We start from the raw sequence: 19,479 nt of genomic DNA on the forward strand, positions 1-19,479 counted from the left end.
GAGCTGCTAGACAGGTCCATGGAGACACGCAACCATATTCCATGGCCCCTTCCTTTCTCAGCAACTTCTAAAAGTCTGCACTCTGGTATTTACTAAGCATTTAAATAGATTTATAACCAAGATCTTTTGCCTGAACTGTAGTCAGCTCTGTCTACTATGTAGAACAACTACAGATTGGGTCCTCCTCCTCCCTTTCATGGAATCTCACTACATCAGTCTAACATAAAATTGGGCAATGAAATTTAATTGCTTAGTGAGTCAGCAGAAAAAGATTCAGCATTAGATATGACAACAAAAAACATGATTTGTATCCGGAAGAAAGCAGGAGGGAGAGAAACAAAAAGCTGAGGATCTGGAACAGCAGAAGAGAACTTTAAAGAAGCATGCATGAAGTGCTGTCAGGAACTACCTGCCTATAAAGGAATTGCTGCTGCCCACCCACAATCTAACCTGCAGGATGCACATGATGTGTGGTTTCAGTCTCCTCTTCACGTTCATCTTGAAGGGAATCGTCATGAAATGAGGCATCTTCACTGCTGCCTTCCAGACCATTTCGCAAGGCCGCCCGCATATTCAGAGCCACAATGGTATCGTCCACGTTGTTCTGGTGTTTGTGCACAGTGTTCTCGGGAGTCTGGGGGATGGGCTTGGCAATGGGGTTAGTGTAAAACCTGGTCACTTCATGGTGATCCTCCTCTTCCTCTCGCTCACCATCTTGTCTGTGGTTTTCATCAGAAGGTACTGACAAAAAGAACCTAAAGAAACGAAAAACAAATCAAATTGTTTAGCTCTAACAAGCTCAGCACCAAAATTGTGTCTTTTCATACAAAAAGCAAACACCACCACCCGATGAACAGCAGAAGCAGCAGATTGAGTAAAGCATTTAATACTTTTTAGGACTGAGGTGGTTATACAAGCAAGTTTCCCCACTCCTGTAATCAGTTTTTACTTCTAGTAGCTTTCAATGAATTCAAAGTGTTGAGCTGGTCAGGAATCTTTCCAGTCTCTGATAAAAAAGGGAGTTCATCTGAAACATGCCCAGAGACTTTGAGGAAGTCAGTGTACCGACTGGGGCAGGGCAGCCTAGAGTTTTCCTCATTTTTATTTTTCAATGACTCAGGTTAGAAGGGGCCTTCAAGATCATCCAGTTCCAACCCCCTGCCATGGGCAGGGACACCTCCCACCAGATCAGGTTGCCCAGGGCCTCATCCAGCCTGGCCTTGAACACCTCCAGGGATGGGGCATCCACAGCTTCTCTGGGCAGCCTGTGCCAGTGCCTCACCACCCTCTGAGTGAAGAATTTCCTCCTAACCTCTAATCTAGATCTGCCCTTTTTTAGTTTAAAGCCATTCCCCCTTGTCCTATCATTATCTGCCTGAGTAAAAAGTCACTCTCCATCTTTTTTTATAAGCCCCCTTTAAGTACTGAAAGGCTGCCAGGAGGTCTCCCCAGAGCCTTTTCTTCTCCAGGCTGAACAGCCCCAGCTCTCTCAGCCTTTCTCCAGAGGAGAGGTGCTCCAGCCCTCTCACCTTCATGGCCTCCTCTGGTCCCACTCTAACAGCCCCACATCCTTCTTGTGCTGGGGGCGCCAGAACAGAGGCGGACAAATTTAATACGCAAAAACAATCTTAGTAATATGATACATTCAGATGAGCAAAGTTTCCTTGGAATTCCACCTTACTGAGGAGGACTAAACAAAAGAAGAGGTTTCTCTCACTTCAGGGTCAGGTTTAGCACTCAAGTGGCCTAGTCTCTCTCTACAGGGAATGAGGAGAACCATATCCAGAAAAGTCATCCCTCTTTGAACTCCTGAGTTTGGTGGAATGAAGTGGAACGTGACTACACAGGAAGAACAGATGGCTAGGTTAAGAATAAACGAATCTCACAGTACGTCAACTGACTTCCAGTGAACAGCTAAGATGGCATCCCTCAAAATAACTACCTACATTATTAACAATAATTTAGAGACAGGCATAACAAGTTTGCATTTCTTGCAAGCAGAAACACCTGCATCACTCATCAACATACCGGTCTCCATTCTCTGGATACTCTGACGGAGAAGCCAGGTCTTCATTTTCACGATTGACAGGTGAGAACAGACTGCTATTGTTGAGATTCTTCAAAACCAACTTTTTGATGCTCTTCCTAAAAAAGGACACAAAAAAAAAAAAAGGGAAATTAGGATATAGCCACTGCATAAATATATGCTTCATGCTTAATTTGAGTGTTCCAGGGACCAGAAGCCGGTTGTGTAAGACCCGTTTCCACACTTTTTATATACAAAGTCTTCTGTAAGAGCACTGCAGTAGCTGAGTCACTAAGTTTTTTTTTTGTTTGGTTGGTTGGTTTTTTTTTTGAATTTCATTCAAGGCTTTGGTTTGTGAATAACTATAAAAACACAAGTCATTGAAAGCTTCAAAACCCAAGTTCAGTAAACCACAGTGTTATCCGTTTGTACAAATTGGTGCCTTTCCACCAGAAGCACATAACCCTGCACAGAAAGTCTGTCCCACAGATGCAGGTTTCTCTTTAGCACAGGGACACTTTAGCAGCAAATCAATGGCCATGCTAGGACTCACTGCCTGCAGTGTGAGAAGTCACTGAAGACCAACACCAATTACACCTGCAAGAAGAGTTTAAGCATCTGTTTTGTCCTGATTTTTTGTTCATTCGGTGTTTTTCAATAAAACACTGAGTAATTCCACACACTGCTCTCTCCCTGGAAAGTGAGCAGATGTTTCAGGCTAAATTAAAGAGAAACTAAGCCCATAAAGATTACAAAATGTTATTTTTAAAGTGTGTGTTTAGAGGGACTTTCAGTGACTGATCCATCTTTCTCTGAAGTATTTGTTTGTTTTAAGTAAAAACAAAAGCTTTCTAAAGCCCTTTTCAATTTGATTACCGCTGGTATTCTTAAAGACCGAAACCAAAAGCTTCATGACAATAGATCCACAGCACTGCTATTCACTTCTCACAGAAACAGCTATGAATCTGAAAGAGAACCAGCATTAGGCTGTGAAATTATCATAAATCTTCCTTCAAACTAGTGGCATTAACAAGCCTAACGACTCCTCTATTTCAGATGCAGGAAGCTGCACGCTATACAAACTTTTGTTATAACAACTTCTGATTTCATAGACTCTTCATTCCACTCATCACCACATTTTACAGCTTATTTGCAGCTAGCAGTTTAAGCTGACGACTGTCATCTCCTCCACAGAAAATATTTCTCTCCAAATTATACACAAGTTCTGTTATTGCTACTCGTATTTGAGCCAGGTCACAAGTGATGGGATTTACAACACTACAAAGGACTTAACCTGATCAGAAGAACTGGAGTGATACTACGGTTATTCTTGTACCGCTTGCTCCCGCTAACATACACAAAATAAGCACTCACTTGGGCATGAATGCGCCATTGGATAGGGATGGCTCATCATCATCAAGACCATCGAAGAGCTGGGATTTAGCAGAGCCAGCTGACTGCAAAGCTTTTGGTCGCACTCTGGTCGCTGGACGCGGAGTCAATTTGTAGTGGGTGGGTGTCGTTAAGGCCTTCTGAGCTGCTGGGTTTGTCGGTTTCAGCCTCTGAAACACACAGAAGTAGCATCAGAGTTTTCATACCGTGTACCATACGGTTAGCTAGCCAAGGACTTATAAAAGCAAAGAGCATAATAAGTAAATGGGGAACCAATAAACCAGGACAGACACAAAAGCTGGCTGATGACAGGTAGTGGAAACAACGTTGAAGACCAAAATTCCCCAGTCACGCATTGATGGGCCACCAAGAAGCCACAAGCACAGCTTTCAGAGAGGGCCAACCTGGACTTCAAGAGTTAGGGAGGAAAACAGGAGGAACAGGAGGATTTGGGATATTCCAGGAGGTCTGGGGAACCACCTAAAACTTCAGGAATGCTTAGAGGAAGGGAATGGGGAAGGTGCAACAGAGGGGGACAGAGAGAATGAGTATAAAACAGGCTGGGTGCGTGTAAACCAGTCAGTACACTTCTGACTTAAGCCCCACGCCTGATCACAGCTCTATCCCCCCATCTTCTTATTAAAACCCTTCTTAACCATCTTTGTGTTATCTCACCCTAACCTGTGTGTGAAACAACAACTGGAGACAGGCATGAGGGAATTTGGGGCCAGCAATTGCAGTTGTCCTGGCAAGGATATCAGACAGGCAGGGGAGTGGTGCTGATACCGAGGAAACCACGAGCACAGGGTGCGTATGAAGCGAGCACAGTGCCTGCATCTCTTTGCAGCAAGCCGGACTAGGCAGCAGGTAGGAGAGCTGCAGAGCAGGTAGGAGGGCTCAGGGCTTGGGCAGGGGGACTGGGCAGACAGAGGGGCAACGCATGCTCGGGGGATCCCCGAGCGTACAGGCGAATCACCGTGAGCCTGGGCACTTTCACTGCAGATCTTCAGCCCTTATCACCAAAGGAGGAAGCGCCTTGGCTGTCAACGCTCACATTTTATGCGAGTCCTCGTAGCGTTACATGTGGGTGCTGAAGGCAGTGCCTGGCCTGTGGCTGTGCCAGCTGCCTCAGCGTACCATGTGTACGCACACATGGACACGTCCGTCTGGGATACGTACCCAGCTTCCCAAATGGCTGGGCCTGCAAACGGGAAAGCAGCAGCCACATCCACCAGCCTGGGAAGGAGCCCCCTGGGTCCAGGGGAGCATTGTGCTGGGCTCCAGAGCTGGGCTGGAGGAATCCCCAGCCTCTGGAACTTGTCAGGGCAGCAGCCATTTATAACATCCCTTAACACTTAAGTCTGAGAAGTGTGCTTTGTTGGTTTTTAAAACAAACCAACAGCTCAAGACTGTCATAAGCCATGCTCAAGCTAAGTACTAAAAATATTCCAAGCATAGACAGCTACCCGTCCTTATTCTTAACTAGCAGCAGTGAGCATAACAAACTCTCAAGTCAAGGCTCTGATGTACCAGAAGCAGTAAATAAAACACCAGCATAAGCTTGTCCTGGATAGCATTAAAAAACAAAACAAAAAAAACCGGCACCACAGAGTACAGGGATGGTAGGTCACTACATTACTCACTGTTCATCTTAAGCAAAGACATGACAGAGAGCACAATATATGAAGTCATTTCAAATCTTTCCCAGAAAATTAGTTTAATACACTCACCTCTTCTTTCTTCTTTGGATCTGACATGGGGTTTCTGAACAGCGGGGAATCTCCGAAGGGTGAGTAAGTCAAGCTATTGAGATGCTGCTGAAGGACCGCCTGCTGGGCAGCTGATGCATTAGGGTCTGTCAGCGCTATAAAAAGAACATCTGTTTTTAGCATGCAACAGATTTATCAATAGAACCAAGGTAGACAGAAAAGACAACCCCCAGAGGCTCTCCTCATAGGAATTCAGATTTCTGTATTAACTTCAGCTTTCTTTTCCCCTGCTCTTCAGTCCCCATTTCTACAGAACTCTGAAGGAAGAAGTCACATCCTGTTCCCTCATTTGTATTTGGAAGCCTGTTCAGTAAGTTTTTATCTGTGAAAAGCTGAGGGCATGGAGTTACCCAACAGTAGAATAAGCCTGGCCTGCCAAAACCTTTAATTAATACATCTGATTTCTGAAGCATTAGTATGTCAAAGCTGCTGCAGTGATCGCACTTACAGCTCTCTGCAAAAAAACGGCCTCTGAAACTTGTCCATCTCCTAGCATCTACTTGTAGAATTTTAACAGGAACTAAAAAGTGTTCACACTATGAAACATTTAAGCAACATAAAGCACCCTAATTTTAATTATAAGAAAAACAGACTGAAACTGAGATTCAGTCATTCCCAGAGATGACCAAAACCACTCTCCGAAACAACACCTTACTGTCAGACAAAGTCTGCAAGGAGCTCAAGAGGAGAGTGTGAGACAACTGGTTCTTACCAGACTGAAAGCTGTACGAACTGAGCAAATATTAACCCGTGAGACCTTTCCCTAAGCTGTGCCACTGAAGGCAACACCTACAGAAGTGAATACTCGGACCACCTGCTGACGTACATCAATGAAGGTTCAAGCTTAGAAAATACAGAAATACAATGGAAGCAAGACAAGTACATAAAACCTGACTGCAATATAGAACTAGGCACTATACCTGCTATATCGAGCAGGTATTTTCTCCCGAACTCCCTCCTCAGTCAAATCTTTCCTCTTACAAGTAGTACATCAAGTAACTTTAACAGGTGTTCACAGCAACCCAACGTGGCTGAGACTGGGGGCACCCTGGGTGCCGCTGCTCGCCCCCTGCCCCAGCAGGGCCCCGCGGAGCCGCTCGCCCAGCCCCACGTCCCGGCGGCTGCTGGAGACCCTGCGGAGGAGCCCCCAGCCCCTCTCCTATCCTGCCGACTGTACAGGATAGCCTACACGAAACATCCACTGCTCTCCCTTTGTCTACCAGACCAGTCATTTCATTACGGAAGCTTATAAGGTTGGTCCAACCTGATTTCCCCTTGGGGAATCCATACAGACTACTCCTGATGACTTTCTTGTTGCTCACGTGCCTGTAAATGGTTTCCAGGATTAGCTGCTCCACCACGATCCCAGGGACAGACCTGAGGCTGACGGATCTGTCGTTCCCTGAGTCTTCCTTCCTGCCCTTCCTGATGGCAAGACTGATATTTTCTTTCTGCCAGTCCTCACCTTTTTTTTCCCCCCCTCCACACTTTACCATTTTTCATAATTATTCAACATTTGAGAGTGGCCCTGCAATGACACTTGCCAGCTCTCCCAGCACTTCTGCACACATTCCCTCCTGGCCCATGGGCTTATATATGCCAAGTTTGCTCAAGTATTCCCTCACCTGATCCTCTTCCACCAAGGGTACATCTACCTGCCTCCACCTTTCACCCTGGTTTCTGAGAACTGGCCTCACTGGTAAAAACTGTGGCAAAAAGGGCGCTCAGGACCCGAGCCTCTTCCTTGTCTTGTGTCACCAGGTCCCCATCTCATCCAGCAACAGGCCCACATTTTACCCAGCCTTCCTTTTGCCACCCACACACTTACGGAAGCCCTCCTTGTAGCCTGTGACACCACTGGTCAAGTTCTGTATAGGCTTTAACTTTCTTAACTTCATCCCCGGATACTCAGTGTCTCTGTACTCCCTGCAGGTCACCTGCCCTTGCTTCCACCTTCCACATGCTCCTTGTTCACCTGTGCAGGCCTCCAAGCATTTTGGCCGTTTTCCTGCTCGTTAGGATGGACCACTCCTGGGCTTGCAGGAGTCCTTAAACATTAACCAGCTTTCCCACATGGTGCTGCGTACCACCCCCTCCCTCCACACCACCCAGTTAAAAAACATCTTCCCAAAATTGCCACCTCAGCGGGGCTGGAGCATCAGTTACGTATGCTGTTCATACGAAGTGCTCAGGTCTGCCAAACAAGATGAAGACTGCTGGAAGTGTGGAAGCAGTGCAGTTCTAATTTACAGAATGACAGGGAAGTGACTGAATATAGAGAGCAGTCGTTTGACCGATGGTACGCCATACTTACTTGTTAAGTCTCTCTAGCTCTCCTAGCTAGAATCACTGAAGAAGCTAATGCTACGTTTCCCCCCCACCCTTTATTACATTATAAAAAGCACCTACTGTTGCTGCCCCAAAATTGATTGATAGGAAACATCTTAGTAATACTGAAGAGAAAGCTTTAAAATAGTTGCAACTATTAATAATGTTAAGTAACTTTGAATTACTTCTTTTTTTTATATATATACAAACACAAACAATTACCAGGAAAAAAATGTCATGGTCTATCGAGAACAGAAGTGGCCCCAAATAGCTACTCAAACATTCTTTTTTGCTCCATACCATTTCAGGGGGATGTATCTCTATATTTAGGAATGTTTGAAAGAAGGGAGGAAGCAGCAGCTAAACCTGGGTTAATGCACACTTACCTACGGCAGGCTGAGGGGCTCCGAAGCCCAGAGTAGCAGTTGATGTATTGAATCCCGGTGCTCCAAATGCTCCTGTTCCCAGTGTTCCACCAAGTTTAGGCTGGGTATTTCCAAATAAAGAAGTCTGTCCTGCCCCAAGAGCTATGGCAGAAGAGGAATGTTATTCACTATAACACCGTGACAAATTTAGAAGCCAATTTATCCCACAAAGAATCAATTATTTGTTAAATTGCAAGAAAGATTTGACACGCCCATGTCAACTCAAGACTCAGGTGGTCGGACCACCAGAGACTTCAGAGGGTGCCACCAGTTTTCTGAGCCACTGGCCACCACCATAAGCAATGCTGCTTGTAATCTCTAAAAGGTTACTGAGTACAGCATTATCCTGCTCTGCTTCGTTCCGATTTGAGACAGATTCATGACTTCAAGGTAAAGCATCTAGGGCCAATACTACGTTAGGGTTAGCACGTAATACACATGGTGTTTTATCATCAAAGTTTGAGGACTACGCTTAAGCTGATAAGCTGTTTACCTGTTCCAAACCCTGTCCCAATTCCAGTTCCCAGAGTCCCAGTTGCAGGCTTATTTCCAAATAAACTATTTCCAGCGGTGTTGGCACCAAAACCTTCAAGGACAGAAACAGTAACTCATTAATCTAAAGCTAAGAAATTAAAAACATATTTAAATAAATAAGCATCACCGGCTCAAAGACAGCCCTACCATAGTTAAGGTCAAAATTCACGCACCATTTTCAGCCATGCATGTTAAACATGCAGCAAGAAGCGACTTAAGTGGTAAACAAAACATTTAAGTTACGAACATAGGACTGAAAACATCGCTATAGGAATTTACCATCTTGCTTTCTTAGGCTATTAAGTTTGTTACAGATTTAAAAATTCTATAAAGCCAGACAGGACATTACGATGCTGTATCAGGCAACAGAATGTAATATTAAGTTTCTTCAACTGCCTGGAAGAACAACCCCCTTTTTATACTGTTTATACCACACACACACTTCTGATTCTTACTGACAAAGCAAGCAACAACTCAGGTTTGTAAGAGTGAACAACTTGAAGACATCTCTAACTGTAATCCAAATCTAGCATCCATTAGACAGGATAATTTTTAAATTGAAGATTGTGAAACCATAAAGCATTGGTTAGTGTAAAGACAGAATTAAACTAGAAAACTGCAGTCACGAACCAAAATCTGAAACACCCTAGAACCAAACTCCACTTTTCCTATAAACTGTACTAATGCAGGGAAACTAAAACAAACACTAGAATCAATATCATCCGCTAAACAGGGACTAATAAACAGTGTCAACGCGCTAACTAACGTGGCTATCTAGTCCTTAGAGAGCAGCAGAACAAGAAACTTGAAAGCAACTTCCACAAAAAACGTGATGATAATTTACCTAAGCTTGATTACCACAATGAACTATGCCCACTAAAGCGCTGCCCTGTCAGTCTAAGAGCTTGACAATTTCTTCCCTCTTTCTGGAAGGCTGGCATGGCAGATTATGTAAAACATAATCACGTTTTACATCTTTTTTTTTGCAGATTAAAAAAAAGGAGGCACATCAGGATCTTGAACATCCTAAAACCATTCCTGCTTAGTTTTATGAGTACAGTTTTGTTGCTCTCAGCTTCAGGAAAAAAAGAGATTAAGAGAAATCCAATGAAGGAAGACTATCATTTACTTGAACTATCACTATACATTTCCCTACTTGATCACCCACTCATTCAACACCAAATATTTAACGGTGTCAGAGGCCAACATTAACACAAGACCCAGTTTTTGGGACTTTGTTTTTCAGTGTGAAGAATCAAAACCAGCTAAAACTGAAACCAAAACTGTTTCATTTTATCCTCGCTCCAGTGTATTTCATTGTATCTGCCATCAAACTAAAGATACCACTATTTTCACCCTATTTTCCTTCAGCACTCCTTTGCAACCACGGAGGTTCAAGAGGCTATTAATACACTACGCTGTGTGAGTGCTTTGATTTTAAAAGTTTTAAGTTACAGGTTACGTCTTCTTAAGCGCTAAATGAAATAGTGGTACTTTTACTTAAGTATCTGCCTTATAAGTCAGGGAATACCACCAAGAAGAAAGGTATAAAACACCATCCAAGATGTTCCTCTGCAGCAAAATTCATCAGAAGCACAGCTTACCTGAGAATTCTAAATTCATAATCATTTAGTATGCGATATTCAGCAGCCAGGTATGTGGTATATGCAGTATATTTTTAAGTGATTGAATCCCACTTTTTTTTATATGTACCAAAATTGGAAGTGTTTGTATTGGTTCCTAAAGTCAGGGTTGGTTTGTTACCAAAGAGCCCGCCGCCAGTGGTTGTGCCAAACGAGGGAGCACTGGTCGTGGTGGTTCCAAATCCAGCAGGCTTGCTACCAAACAGGGTCTGAAAAGGAAGAAAATGACAATTTGGAAACCTGACAGACTGAAATTAAAAGAAATTGTATTAGCTTCACTTCAGGCAACAAAGCAGAATTAAAGCCAAGCATAACTTTGACCACACGACCCAGACTCCCAACAGCGGTGTTAGTTGCAAGCCACGTGCACTAGCATACAGCACCTTCTGGAAATAACTTTTTCGTTCTTTTACCCACCTCCATAGAGCATAGATTAAAACCCAAATAACCGAATTTCTAGAATCAAGTTCATTTTAAGTCAACATCTAAAGTTAAATGCTTGTATTTTCAACGCCACTCTGAGGCACCCCAGCAATACAGAATCACAGAATTCTGTGATTTGATATTGTGATATCGATCTGTGATTGATATCACAGAATTCTGTGATTCTGTATCAAAGGGCATACACAGGCAGTGTTCAGTCTCTCTTGCTGTCTCTCATCATTAGAGATGGCTAGTTCTACCATACATGTTTGTACCTTGACTTTACAAGATACACACTATTTCTGCATCTTCAGTGCCTTAGCTTAGACAACACTACTTTGAGTGAGGTCAACACTCAGTAACAGGACTCTAGAAGCAATTTTTAAAAAAAATTATCTTATTTTATTTTTAGGGCATGGACATACCGAACCGCCAACACCAAATCCTGTGTTAGTTTGTCCAAAAAGACTAGTTCCTGTTCCAAATCCAGTACCAGCATTTGTATTGGCAGCTGTTCCAAAGAGGCCTCCAGGCTGCGAGGGCTGGGTTGCCCCGAAGAGACCCTACAGAAAAGAATTACATTAAATTATGTTAAGATAATGCTTCAGTGCACTTATAATGGCAGAACTAATATAAGAAGTCAGTTAATAAAGTGATACAACAATATTTCACCTTTTGATAGGGGAAAAAGACAGCTGAAAAACATTTCAGAAGCTTTATTCATTCTCCAGGAAATTAGTTACATGTTCCCAGCTTAAAAGGATATTGGAATCTCCTCCCCACTTTGAATGATAGAGATGGGAAATAACCATTCCATCAGGTTTTCTGGGAGAAGTTACAACATACGCAGAAAGAATACAGCAAGAGGTTTTGGCTCCAGACGTACAATGCAACAAGTTACAGCTAAGCAGTGCCTTTCTACCATAAGAGCCCACAAATGCGGCTCTTTGGTCACCAGAAAGTACAGAATCGTTATTAACATTCAGTGGGAATTTATTTATATAATTCCATTCATTATTATTTGTTATCTGTGTGAACACGACTGGAAATACTTGAGTTGGTGAGAGAGTGGATTCTTTAAAGAGAATGGGAAACGTTACTTGTTAAAAGCTATGCTGCTGCCCACTTATTTTAATTGGCAAGAAGTTCCTAGATCAGACAGCAGTGTTCAAAGCTTTGCAGCTTACTTTTAACGAAGCTGTATTACAATTTGAAGGAGATCCAAAGAACTACATAACTGCCTCCTCTGTCTAGCTGGAGGAGATATACCACAAGTTAAAGCTTTATGGTTTCAAACAGTTTATCTTACCATTGTGTTTGTGTTTGGCTGCCCTAGTGTGTTGGTATTCCCAAAGGAAAAGCCGGTGTTCTGCGTTGTTGTGGCTTGACCAAAAGGTTTGTTAAACAGGCTTGTAGTTTGAGGTTGCTGACCAAAAAGACCCCCTGTCGTTCCTGTTCCAAAGCCAGTCGTACCTACAACACAAACAAATCACAGATCTGTTGGCTTTGTTAAACCAAATGAATTGGTTTTAAAAAAAAAAACCCTCAATAATTTATCCAAACCCATGCTCAGTGCATTCAAGCAGGAAAAAGAAACGCCTCAACTCAATGGAACAGCAAAACAGAGTGTCAATACAGCACAGCATCTGCATTCAGATGGAAATAGTTTGTATCAGGTATTTCACCAGGTTCTCCTTGTCCTGAAGTCAGTGCGAGTGTACCACTCAACAATTACCAGAAAACTTAACCTGACAGGTAGATCTGACCAAAAATATGCCATTTTTGATATGGTCAGCTCGTCATCCATTCTAGAAGGAAAACTGTACCATTTGCACCTGAAAAGAGCTGACTGGGCAGGAGGTAGACAGAGTCCCCTGCTTTACCAAAACTGTTCTGTAACCCACACAACTTTTACTATAGAAGCTTCCACCTGAACCTCAAACACTCTCCCTTTTTTTCCCCCCTGACAGAAAAAAAAATCTGTTCACATGTGATGTGGTAAACACAGCATAAACACAGACAAAAGCTTTTGTTCCTTCTCCCACAACTGTCATTGCTATCTCTGCAGAACTTTCTTCAGAGCTGACTGCACGAGAAATACATGAAGTCCAGCAAGACTGCTACGGTGAGCAGTCTGGGTATTTTAGTACGGCCTCCTGTATGTGGAACCTGCTCAAGGACAGCAGCTTAGCTCAGCCCTGAAGGGCATCAAGCAAGCCTAAAGGACAGACAAAGATCTAACCTCAGAAAGCAGCAGATAGAATTGCTTCTGTTTCTATCAGCTGTAGGATTTTGGCCTTCTGTTTGCATTTTAATTCCACAAACACAAATATCTGCTTACATTTAAGTTTACGGCAAGAAGCTAATTAGTTCACATAACAGAATTTGCATTCAAGCTTTTCAGCAGCATTTGCTTTACATTTAAGTTCAAAAAGGTTCACCAGCTGATTAGTCCAACTGACCTGCAACTGCCAGATATGCAACACCTGGCTTTTATTTTCCATCTAAGAATGGTAAAAACAGTGTGAAACCAGGGTGGCACAACAAACGTGTCTAGACCCTAACCCTGAGGTACTGTGGAGAAAAGACCCAGGCAAAGTCTAATCAGGCTAATACATTAACAGGTCAATTTCAAAGGAATGTGTCTGCTCATTAGCAGAAGTAGAATCTTGACTTCACCTTTAACCACCTGATGCTAACACCCCGGTGCACAGAAATACTGTCCTGGTGGTTCTACTTCAAATTATTTTACTCTCCACGTGAGCTAGCTGACGTTCTTGTAAAGACAGATGCTCAAACTGTTTACCAGCAAAACTCTGGGGATACAGACAAAGCATACAAACCCTGAAGAGCAAATCAGTAGATATTTCTATGGAAAAGAACCTGATTATCGAACGTTGATAATGCAACTAGTCAAATTCTGAGCTCACTCCAGTGCTTCCTCATCTTTTTTCACGGGCGAATTTTATGCAGCTCAACAAAACGTTTGCATATTCAGTCACAGTAAAGACAGAGATTAGGCAGTACTTACTAGTTCCAAAAGCAGTTTTATTCTGTCCGTATGAAAAGCCTGTATTAGTAGTAGAAGAGCCAAAGAGTCCCGTAGCTGTACTTGACGTAGCCGTAGAAGACCCAAACAATCCTGCAGTTGCTCCTGCTCCTACAGGGTTTGAGGGGCCTTTCCTGTTTGCCTGGTAGTCTTCTAAACGGAGCTCCTAGTAAAGGAAAATCCAGTTCTCTTTACATGTTCTTTTTATACAGAATAAGATGAGAACAGTGTTGTTAGCATGTTTACACAGCTTTCAGGATGAATGTGTCAAGAACAGCTGGCAACACCTCTACATTTTTAGAAATAAGGGCAGCATAATCAGGACCTGAACTTATCACCGCAGTTCACATTTGGGCTTTAATTTTATTTTTACGGGCTTTTACAGATCTTTTGATTAGACCTGTTTTGAAGCATTAAATAAGTCAACTTGAACACAGAAGCTTCGTGGTTAAATCCTTGGGAACGTTAGTTTATAACAAACAATGGAGTTTTGTCTGGGATTCTGCCGTTTCATCAGCACAGGATTGCTCCCAGCAGGACCTCTTGCCCTCCCAGTACATGCCAAGATGGAATTTCAGCTCTTCAAAAGCTGTAATTTTAAGCATTTAAGACCAACTAACATGATGTGCTTTCCTTGATGATGCCTCTCTTTTGTGAGGGACACAGAAATTGAAAGCTGTACTCATTAATGAGCATGCACAATACTTACTATAGTCAAAAAAACTCTGCTAGAAACAATACTAAATAACAGACAAAATAAACACATTTGAATATTATCGACTGACCTCAAGAGATTTGCTTTCATACTCCTTCATAGCAGTAATGCACTGGTGTTTGGTATTAATGTTAGTGCTAACTCCAGATTTTACCATAGTATCTGTACCTGTTGGTGGCTGCAAGAGAGGAGGTTAAGATATCAAAAATATATCCATATCCAGAGATATACCACATCCAGGTAGGTTTTCACTGATACCATTAGTTTCTGGGCAGACGCTGTAAAAAACTACACTTAGTACAGGAACCGAAGCAGTACATCAGCATTATCTTACAGCTGGGGCCTCACCCAGCGGTGACGCATGCTTGGTGGCAATCAATAGTGGAATTTACCCCAGTAACCCTCAAAACAACGCAGTGAAATCATTTCTGCCTTCAACTGGGGAGGCCGAACAAAGCCTGTCTGTTAAATCAGTTCGTGCAAGTATCATCCCTCTTCATTTCTAAACTGAACAGGTATTTGGAAAAAGAACGCCTCTTTCGACAGGTATCAGTTACCCCATTTCCACGACATCTGCTCTTCCAAGCCTCCCTTCATTTTCAACTGCCACAGAACCTTCAGGGTGGATTATTCTGCCCTTTCTTAAAGGGAACTCATCCAGAAAACGCACACAGGAATCAGTCTTCAACTTTCAGTTAACATTTCCAAAGCTGTGCTGACTTATATAAGGGGATTACATTTATTTTGGCCCACATTTGGAATGTTTTAGCCCTTACTGCTGTTAACATTTAGCAGTGATCACCTTGAATTCTGTGACACCTCCTGCCTTCCTGAGAAGGCTCAAATGTAATAGCTGGTTGCTCTCTTCAACTTTCATGTAGCAGTGAATCTAGTGAGTCTAGATAGGGCATTACTCCACAGTGCTTGGCAAATTCAGAATAAAAAAAGTCTAGCTCTTTGGAGTTAATTGTACGTACTGTTTACACTGCAACAGGGGATATTTTCAAGCTATTTCAGAATACCACATACCTGCACATGAATTAACCTTTTTAAATTTTTTTAAAAGAAAAAAGAAGCTCAGCAGCCAAGACAGTGCTCTACACAAAGAGCTGCACAACGTAACGTTTCCTATAGTAATCAGGCTGGATTAAGAAGGAAAAACAGAACTTACATTGAACTTAATGGTTGTGCCAGTTGGAGCAGCAGTGAAACTAGTTGGGCCAAAGAGAGAGCCAGATGTACTCCCAAAAGGATTGGAAGTAGTGTTGGTGGTTCCAAACAGACCGCCACTGCTGGTACTTGTTCCAAAGTCTTTATAAAAATAAAAACAAGAAGATCAGTACAAGAACAAACTTTAATTTTAAAACTGAAAGTCAAATACTCTATTCAAATTAGAAAGCAGTTTGGAAATGGAAGAAACTGCTAGAAAAAAAATTAGAGCAGTACTGGAGACCCGTAGCCTGTTAACGCACTGCGGATCACCCAGATTACCCCCCAGCTCATCACCCCAGGAAATACTAGAATAACCGCAGCAGCCAGTTTCATCCTCTTCCTGACAACACCACTAAGAAAACAACGTGCACAAAGAGAATCAGTGAAGTTTCTTTTTCTCTTCTCAAAAGTGTCTGCAAATTGTTGTTTCTGCTCCAGGGAATTACAGTAGAGTTTGAGAGGCATTTCGAACACTGTAGTGCCAGAAGCAGAATCAACCACAACTGCCCTACAAAAAGCAGAATAAAAAGCTAAGATCAAGCAGAGCCAAAGGACATTTGAGAATGGAAAATGCCAGTTGACTACCATTTCAAATAGGCTACAAAATCTGTAGCTGTCATTTTAGCCCTGAATTTTGAGCTAATCAGTTTCACATCTGGCTACCGTGGATCACAGTAACGTAACCACACCCTCTGGGAGAAAAGGAAGAGGAACTACACAAAAAAACACACGCTGAAACCCCACATTAACACTTGTATCAGACCCCCATGTATACCCAACGTTCTGCACTTTTCAACCAAACTAAGTAAGCAGCACTTAAGAGACGCAGCAGCTTTACTCACTTCCGAAGCCAGCAGGCTTGTTCTGCGCGAAGGCATTGCTTTGGGATGAGAAGAGCCCTCCACCGGTGCTGGTGGTGCCAAACAGGCTGTTTGACGTCCCAGTTGACGTCCCAAACCCAAAGCCAGTACTTGTGGAGGAGGTGGCTGGCTGATTGAACGTAGTCGAACCAAACAACCCTCCTGAAGACAGAAACAAGCTATTAATCATTTGCAGTCATTAACTGCTTGGGGTTACTGCTTGCCACGTTTTGGTTTTGTTTTTAAATAACTTCCTTCTTTCAGGAGAGGACTGCGCACTACAGCCGTAACGCTGCAATACCTGGCTTTGTCTGTGTGCTGCCAAAGAGGCCTCCAGTGTTGTTGTTCGACCCGAAGGCTGAGGTGCCAAACGCTCCTCCGCTCGTAGTACCAAAGCCAGCATCTGAAATATCAGTGACGGTTTAGACGAACGCATATTCTGAACGTGCAGTAAACACTGTTACCGTCCTCTTCACTTGCAAAAAGAAGCCCGTGCCTGACTGCACACTAGCGAAGCGGCACGCCTAACGCTTGCACAGCTATAGCAGCAAAAGCCGAAAGCCTGGAGTCAGCCACTGCGACGCGAGGCAAAGACAGCCAGCGCCGGGCCGCCCTGCAAGCTCTCCACCGCTTGTCACGGCACTCGGGAGCAGGTCTCGACGTACCTCGGTTTGCGAGCAACGCAAAAAGAGCCAGTAACAGAACTCTGGGGGGTTGGACCCGATGATCTCTTGAGGTCCCTTCCAAGCCCTACAACTCTGTGATTCTGTGAATTGATGTGCTGTTTATTCCCCCCAACAACAGGGCAGGTGCGGTGATGTACAGCCTGCTTTAATGCCAAAACCACCTCGCAGTGGAAAACCAGACTCCGAGTTTAGACGCGTGACTTACTTTGTCCAAAAGTTGAAGTTGTCCCAAAGCCAGTGCTGCCTCCAAACGGAGTTCCGAAGGATTTGTTGAACATCTTCAGTATATATCAGAGTTTTCTTTATCTAAACCTAGAAAGAAGAATTCAGTTTTTAATTAAAGCTTAACGCGAAAACTCATTTTTCATCTTCCTTGCTACCGAGGTAAGCAAACTAATTGGAATACTTAAGCCCCTAGACACGTGAGGGCATGACTTCAGTCACATTACATTTAAAACAGTCAGAGCCCTGAGAGGCACGAACGCTAATATTTCAGTAGCACGCTTCCCTCCATCCTTAACTACAGCTAGACTTCATGCACGTCTTACACCCTGAAACAACATAAAGCTATGCTCCCCGATCTCTGTCCTTTCAACAAAACCCTACTGAACCTCTGTCAGGAACCGCAATTCCCACACTTCCACTCTATCTGGTCTGCACCAGGCAACTCGCACACATTTTTGCTCAGTCACCTGCAGGCCTGGGAGCCCACCCCATCAAACTGCTTCTCTAAAACACGCACGGGGGCTGCACCGCGCTGTGGGCGCTTCTCTAACAACCCCAAGGTTTCCCTAGGGAGTTTCCTTGTAAGCCCTACCTCCCAGCTCCTCCACTCACAACACGAAATGGAAACGCACTGTAGGAGAGCTACAGGAACACAGCTTCCCTCAGCTTCCCTTTTGTTGCTCACTGGGCTGCACCGAGACTTTAACTCAAGTTTCTGAACATTTCTCTAAGGTTTTATGCCATTCAGGCAAGGCCCCATCTTCCCGCACAGCACCTGCCATTTATTTACGGATACGTTTGGTAACGCTACTCCACTCCAATCTTTTCCGCAAGTACAAACACGATGCCAGATCTTTTTCATCAAAAACCAGAGCCGAAATGAAATCACAACAGCTGTACTGCAGCCGAGAGAAATCCGTAGTCCCTTCCTGTATGGGGGTAACCATTATTCCGTCACCGATAACGCCACTATGACGTAGCAGAGGAGTTTGGCAGGATCAGCTAGGAGGGGACAGCGCAGACCTAACAGGTTTCCCCACAGAAAAGTGTAAGGCATGGAGAGCACCAATCCTATTTATAAAGCGCTCCTACTCACGCCGGGGTAACTACGGCACGTAACCACACGCTCGCTTTTAGCGCTACCTCTTTTTCAGGACTTCAAGCTCCCCCAAAGCCCAACGCTTCTGCAGCGCACCCCTAACAGGCGTGCGCCGCGCAGGGCAGCACACCCGAGAGCGCATCGCAACCCCGCGGCGTTGTCAACACGCGGGGAGTTGGGCGTTCAGCGGCTCCCAGTCTCGGAACAACCCCGAAGAAGCGCGATTTCCCAGGGGGTAAGGAAGGCACCACGAGACGCAGCCCCCGGCCTGGGGCTCCCCCGCGCCCCGCTGCCGCCTGCCCTCCGCTCACCGCCCACCTTCGGGGGCCGCAGCCCCGCGCAGCCCCGACCCCCCCGGCCCCGCGCAGCCCGGCAGGACCCGGCCCCGCGCAGCCCCGACCCCTCCGGGCCCGGCAGGACCCGGCAGGACCGGGCCGGGCGCTGCGAGCCCCGCACGCCCCCCCCATCCTCACCCCAATCCCACCGCCGGCCCCCATCACGCAACTAACCACAGCTAATTAACCACCGCTCATTAATTACAGCCAACCACAGCCGCCCGCAGCCCGGCAGCCCCGCGCCCCCCTCAGCCCCGCGGCCCCCCCAGGCCACCCCCGGGCCCTCCCCGGCCCCTGGCGGCCCAACGGCCCCGCACCCCCCCCCCGCACCGCCCCGGCCGTGCCCGAGGCCCCGCCCGAGGCCCCTCCCGCCCCCCGGTGGCCGCCCCGGGCCGGGGGGGACGCGGCGCTCACCGCCGGGAGCGGCCGGGCCCGGCCTGGCCTCGCCGCGCCGCCGCCGCCTGCCGGAGGAGGGAGGGCCGCGGGGAGGAAGCTGCGTCACAGCCCGCTCCGCGCGCGCCTCCCAGCAACCCCCGCGCGGCGCCGCCCGCCCGCCCCCCATTGGCCGGCCCCGCCCCCGCGCGCCCGCCGGCGATTGGCCGCCGCGCTGCGAAAGCGAGGCGCCCCCCGGGGGAAAGGGGGAGGCGCTTCGATTCTATTGGCTGACGGGCAGCCGCGCGCCCGCCCCCGCCCGAGCGCCGGTTGGCTCGCGCCGCCGAAGGGCGGGGCCGGCGCCGCGGAAGGGTCCAGAACAACCC

At 45.4% G+C, this 19,479-nt stretch overlaps 1 protein-coding gene across 5 annotated transcripts in view; it reads right to left on the minus strand.

The window, feature by feature from the left end:
• Positions 1-19,284, minus strand: part of NUP98 (nucleoporin 98 and 96 precursor) — a 37,641-nt gene extending 18,357 nt beyond the window's left edge. Inside the window, exons 1-17 of one of the 5 annotated variants that reach the window (XM_040534938.1) lie at positions 19,136-19,231; positions 18,188-18,310; positions 17,268-17,374; positions 16,678-16,779; positions 16,359-16,538; positions 15,476-15,615; positions 14,375-14,482; positions 13,572-13,755; positions 11,850-12,013; positions 10,966-11,103; positions 10,188-10,326; positions 8,434-8,526; positions 7,902-8,042; positions 5,149-5,282; positions 3,401-3,588; positions 2,029-2,145; positions 451-755 (exon numbers count right to left, since the gene is read on the minus strand). In XM_040534938.1, coding sequence (XP_040390872.1) covers positions 451-755; positions 2,029-2,145; positions 3,401-3,588; positions 5,149-5,282; positions 7,902-8,042; positions 8,434-8,526; positions 10,188-10,326; positions 10,966-11,103; positions 11,850-12,013; positions 13,572-13,755; positions 14,375-14,482; positions 15,476-15,615; positions 16,359-16,538; positions 16,678-16,779; positions 17,268-17,340 — 2,206 coding nt within the window. In that variant the 5' untranslated portion in view covers positions 17,341-17,374; positions 18,188-18,310; positions 19,136-19,231. The other 4 variants (XM_040535021.1, XM_040534771.1, XM_040534846.1 and 1 more) reach the window with 4 other exon arrangements.
• Positions 19,285-19,479: the final 195 nt, after the last annotated feature.

This window comes from Cygnus olor, chromosome 1, assembly GCF_009769625.2.
Source record: "Cygnus olor isolate bCygOlo1 chromosome 1, bCygOlo1.pri.v2, whole genome shotgun sequence".
NCBI classification, from domain to species: Eukaryota; Metazoa; Chordata; class Aves; order Anseriformes; family Anatidae; genus Cygnus; species Cygnus olor.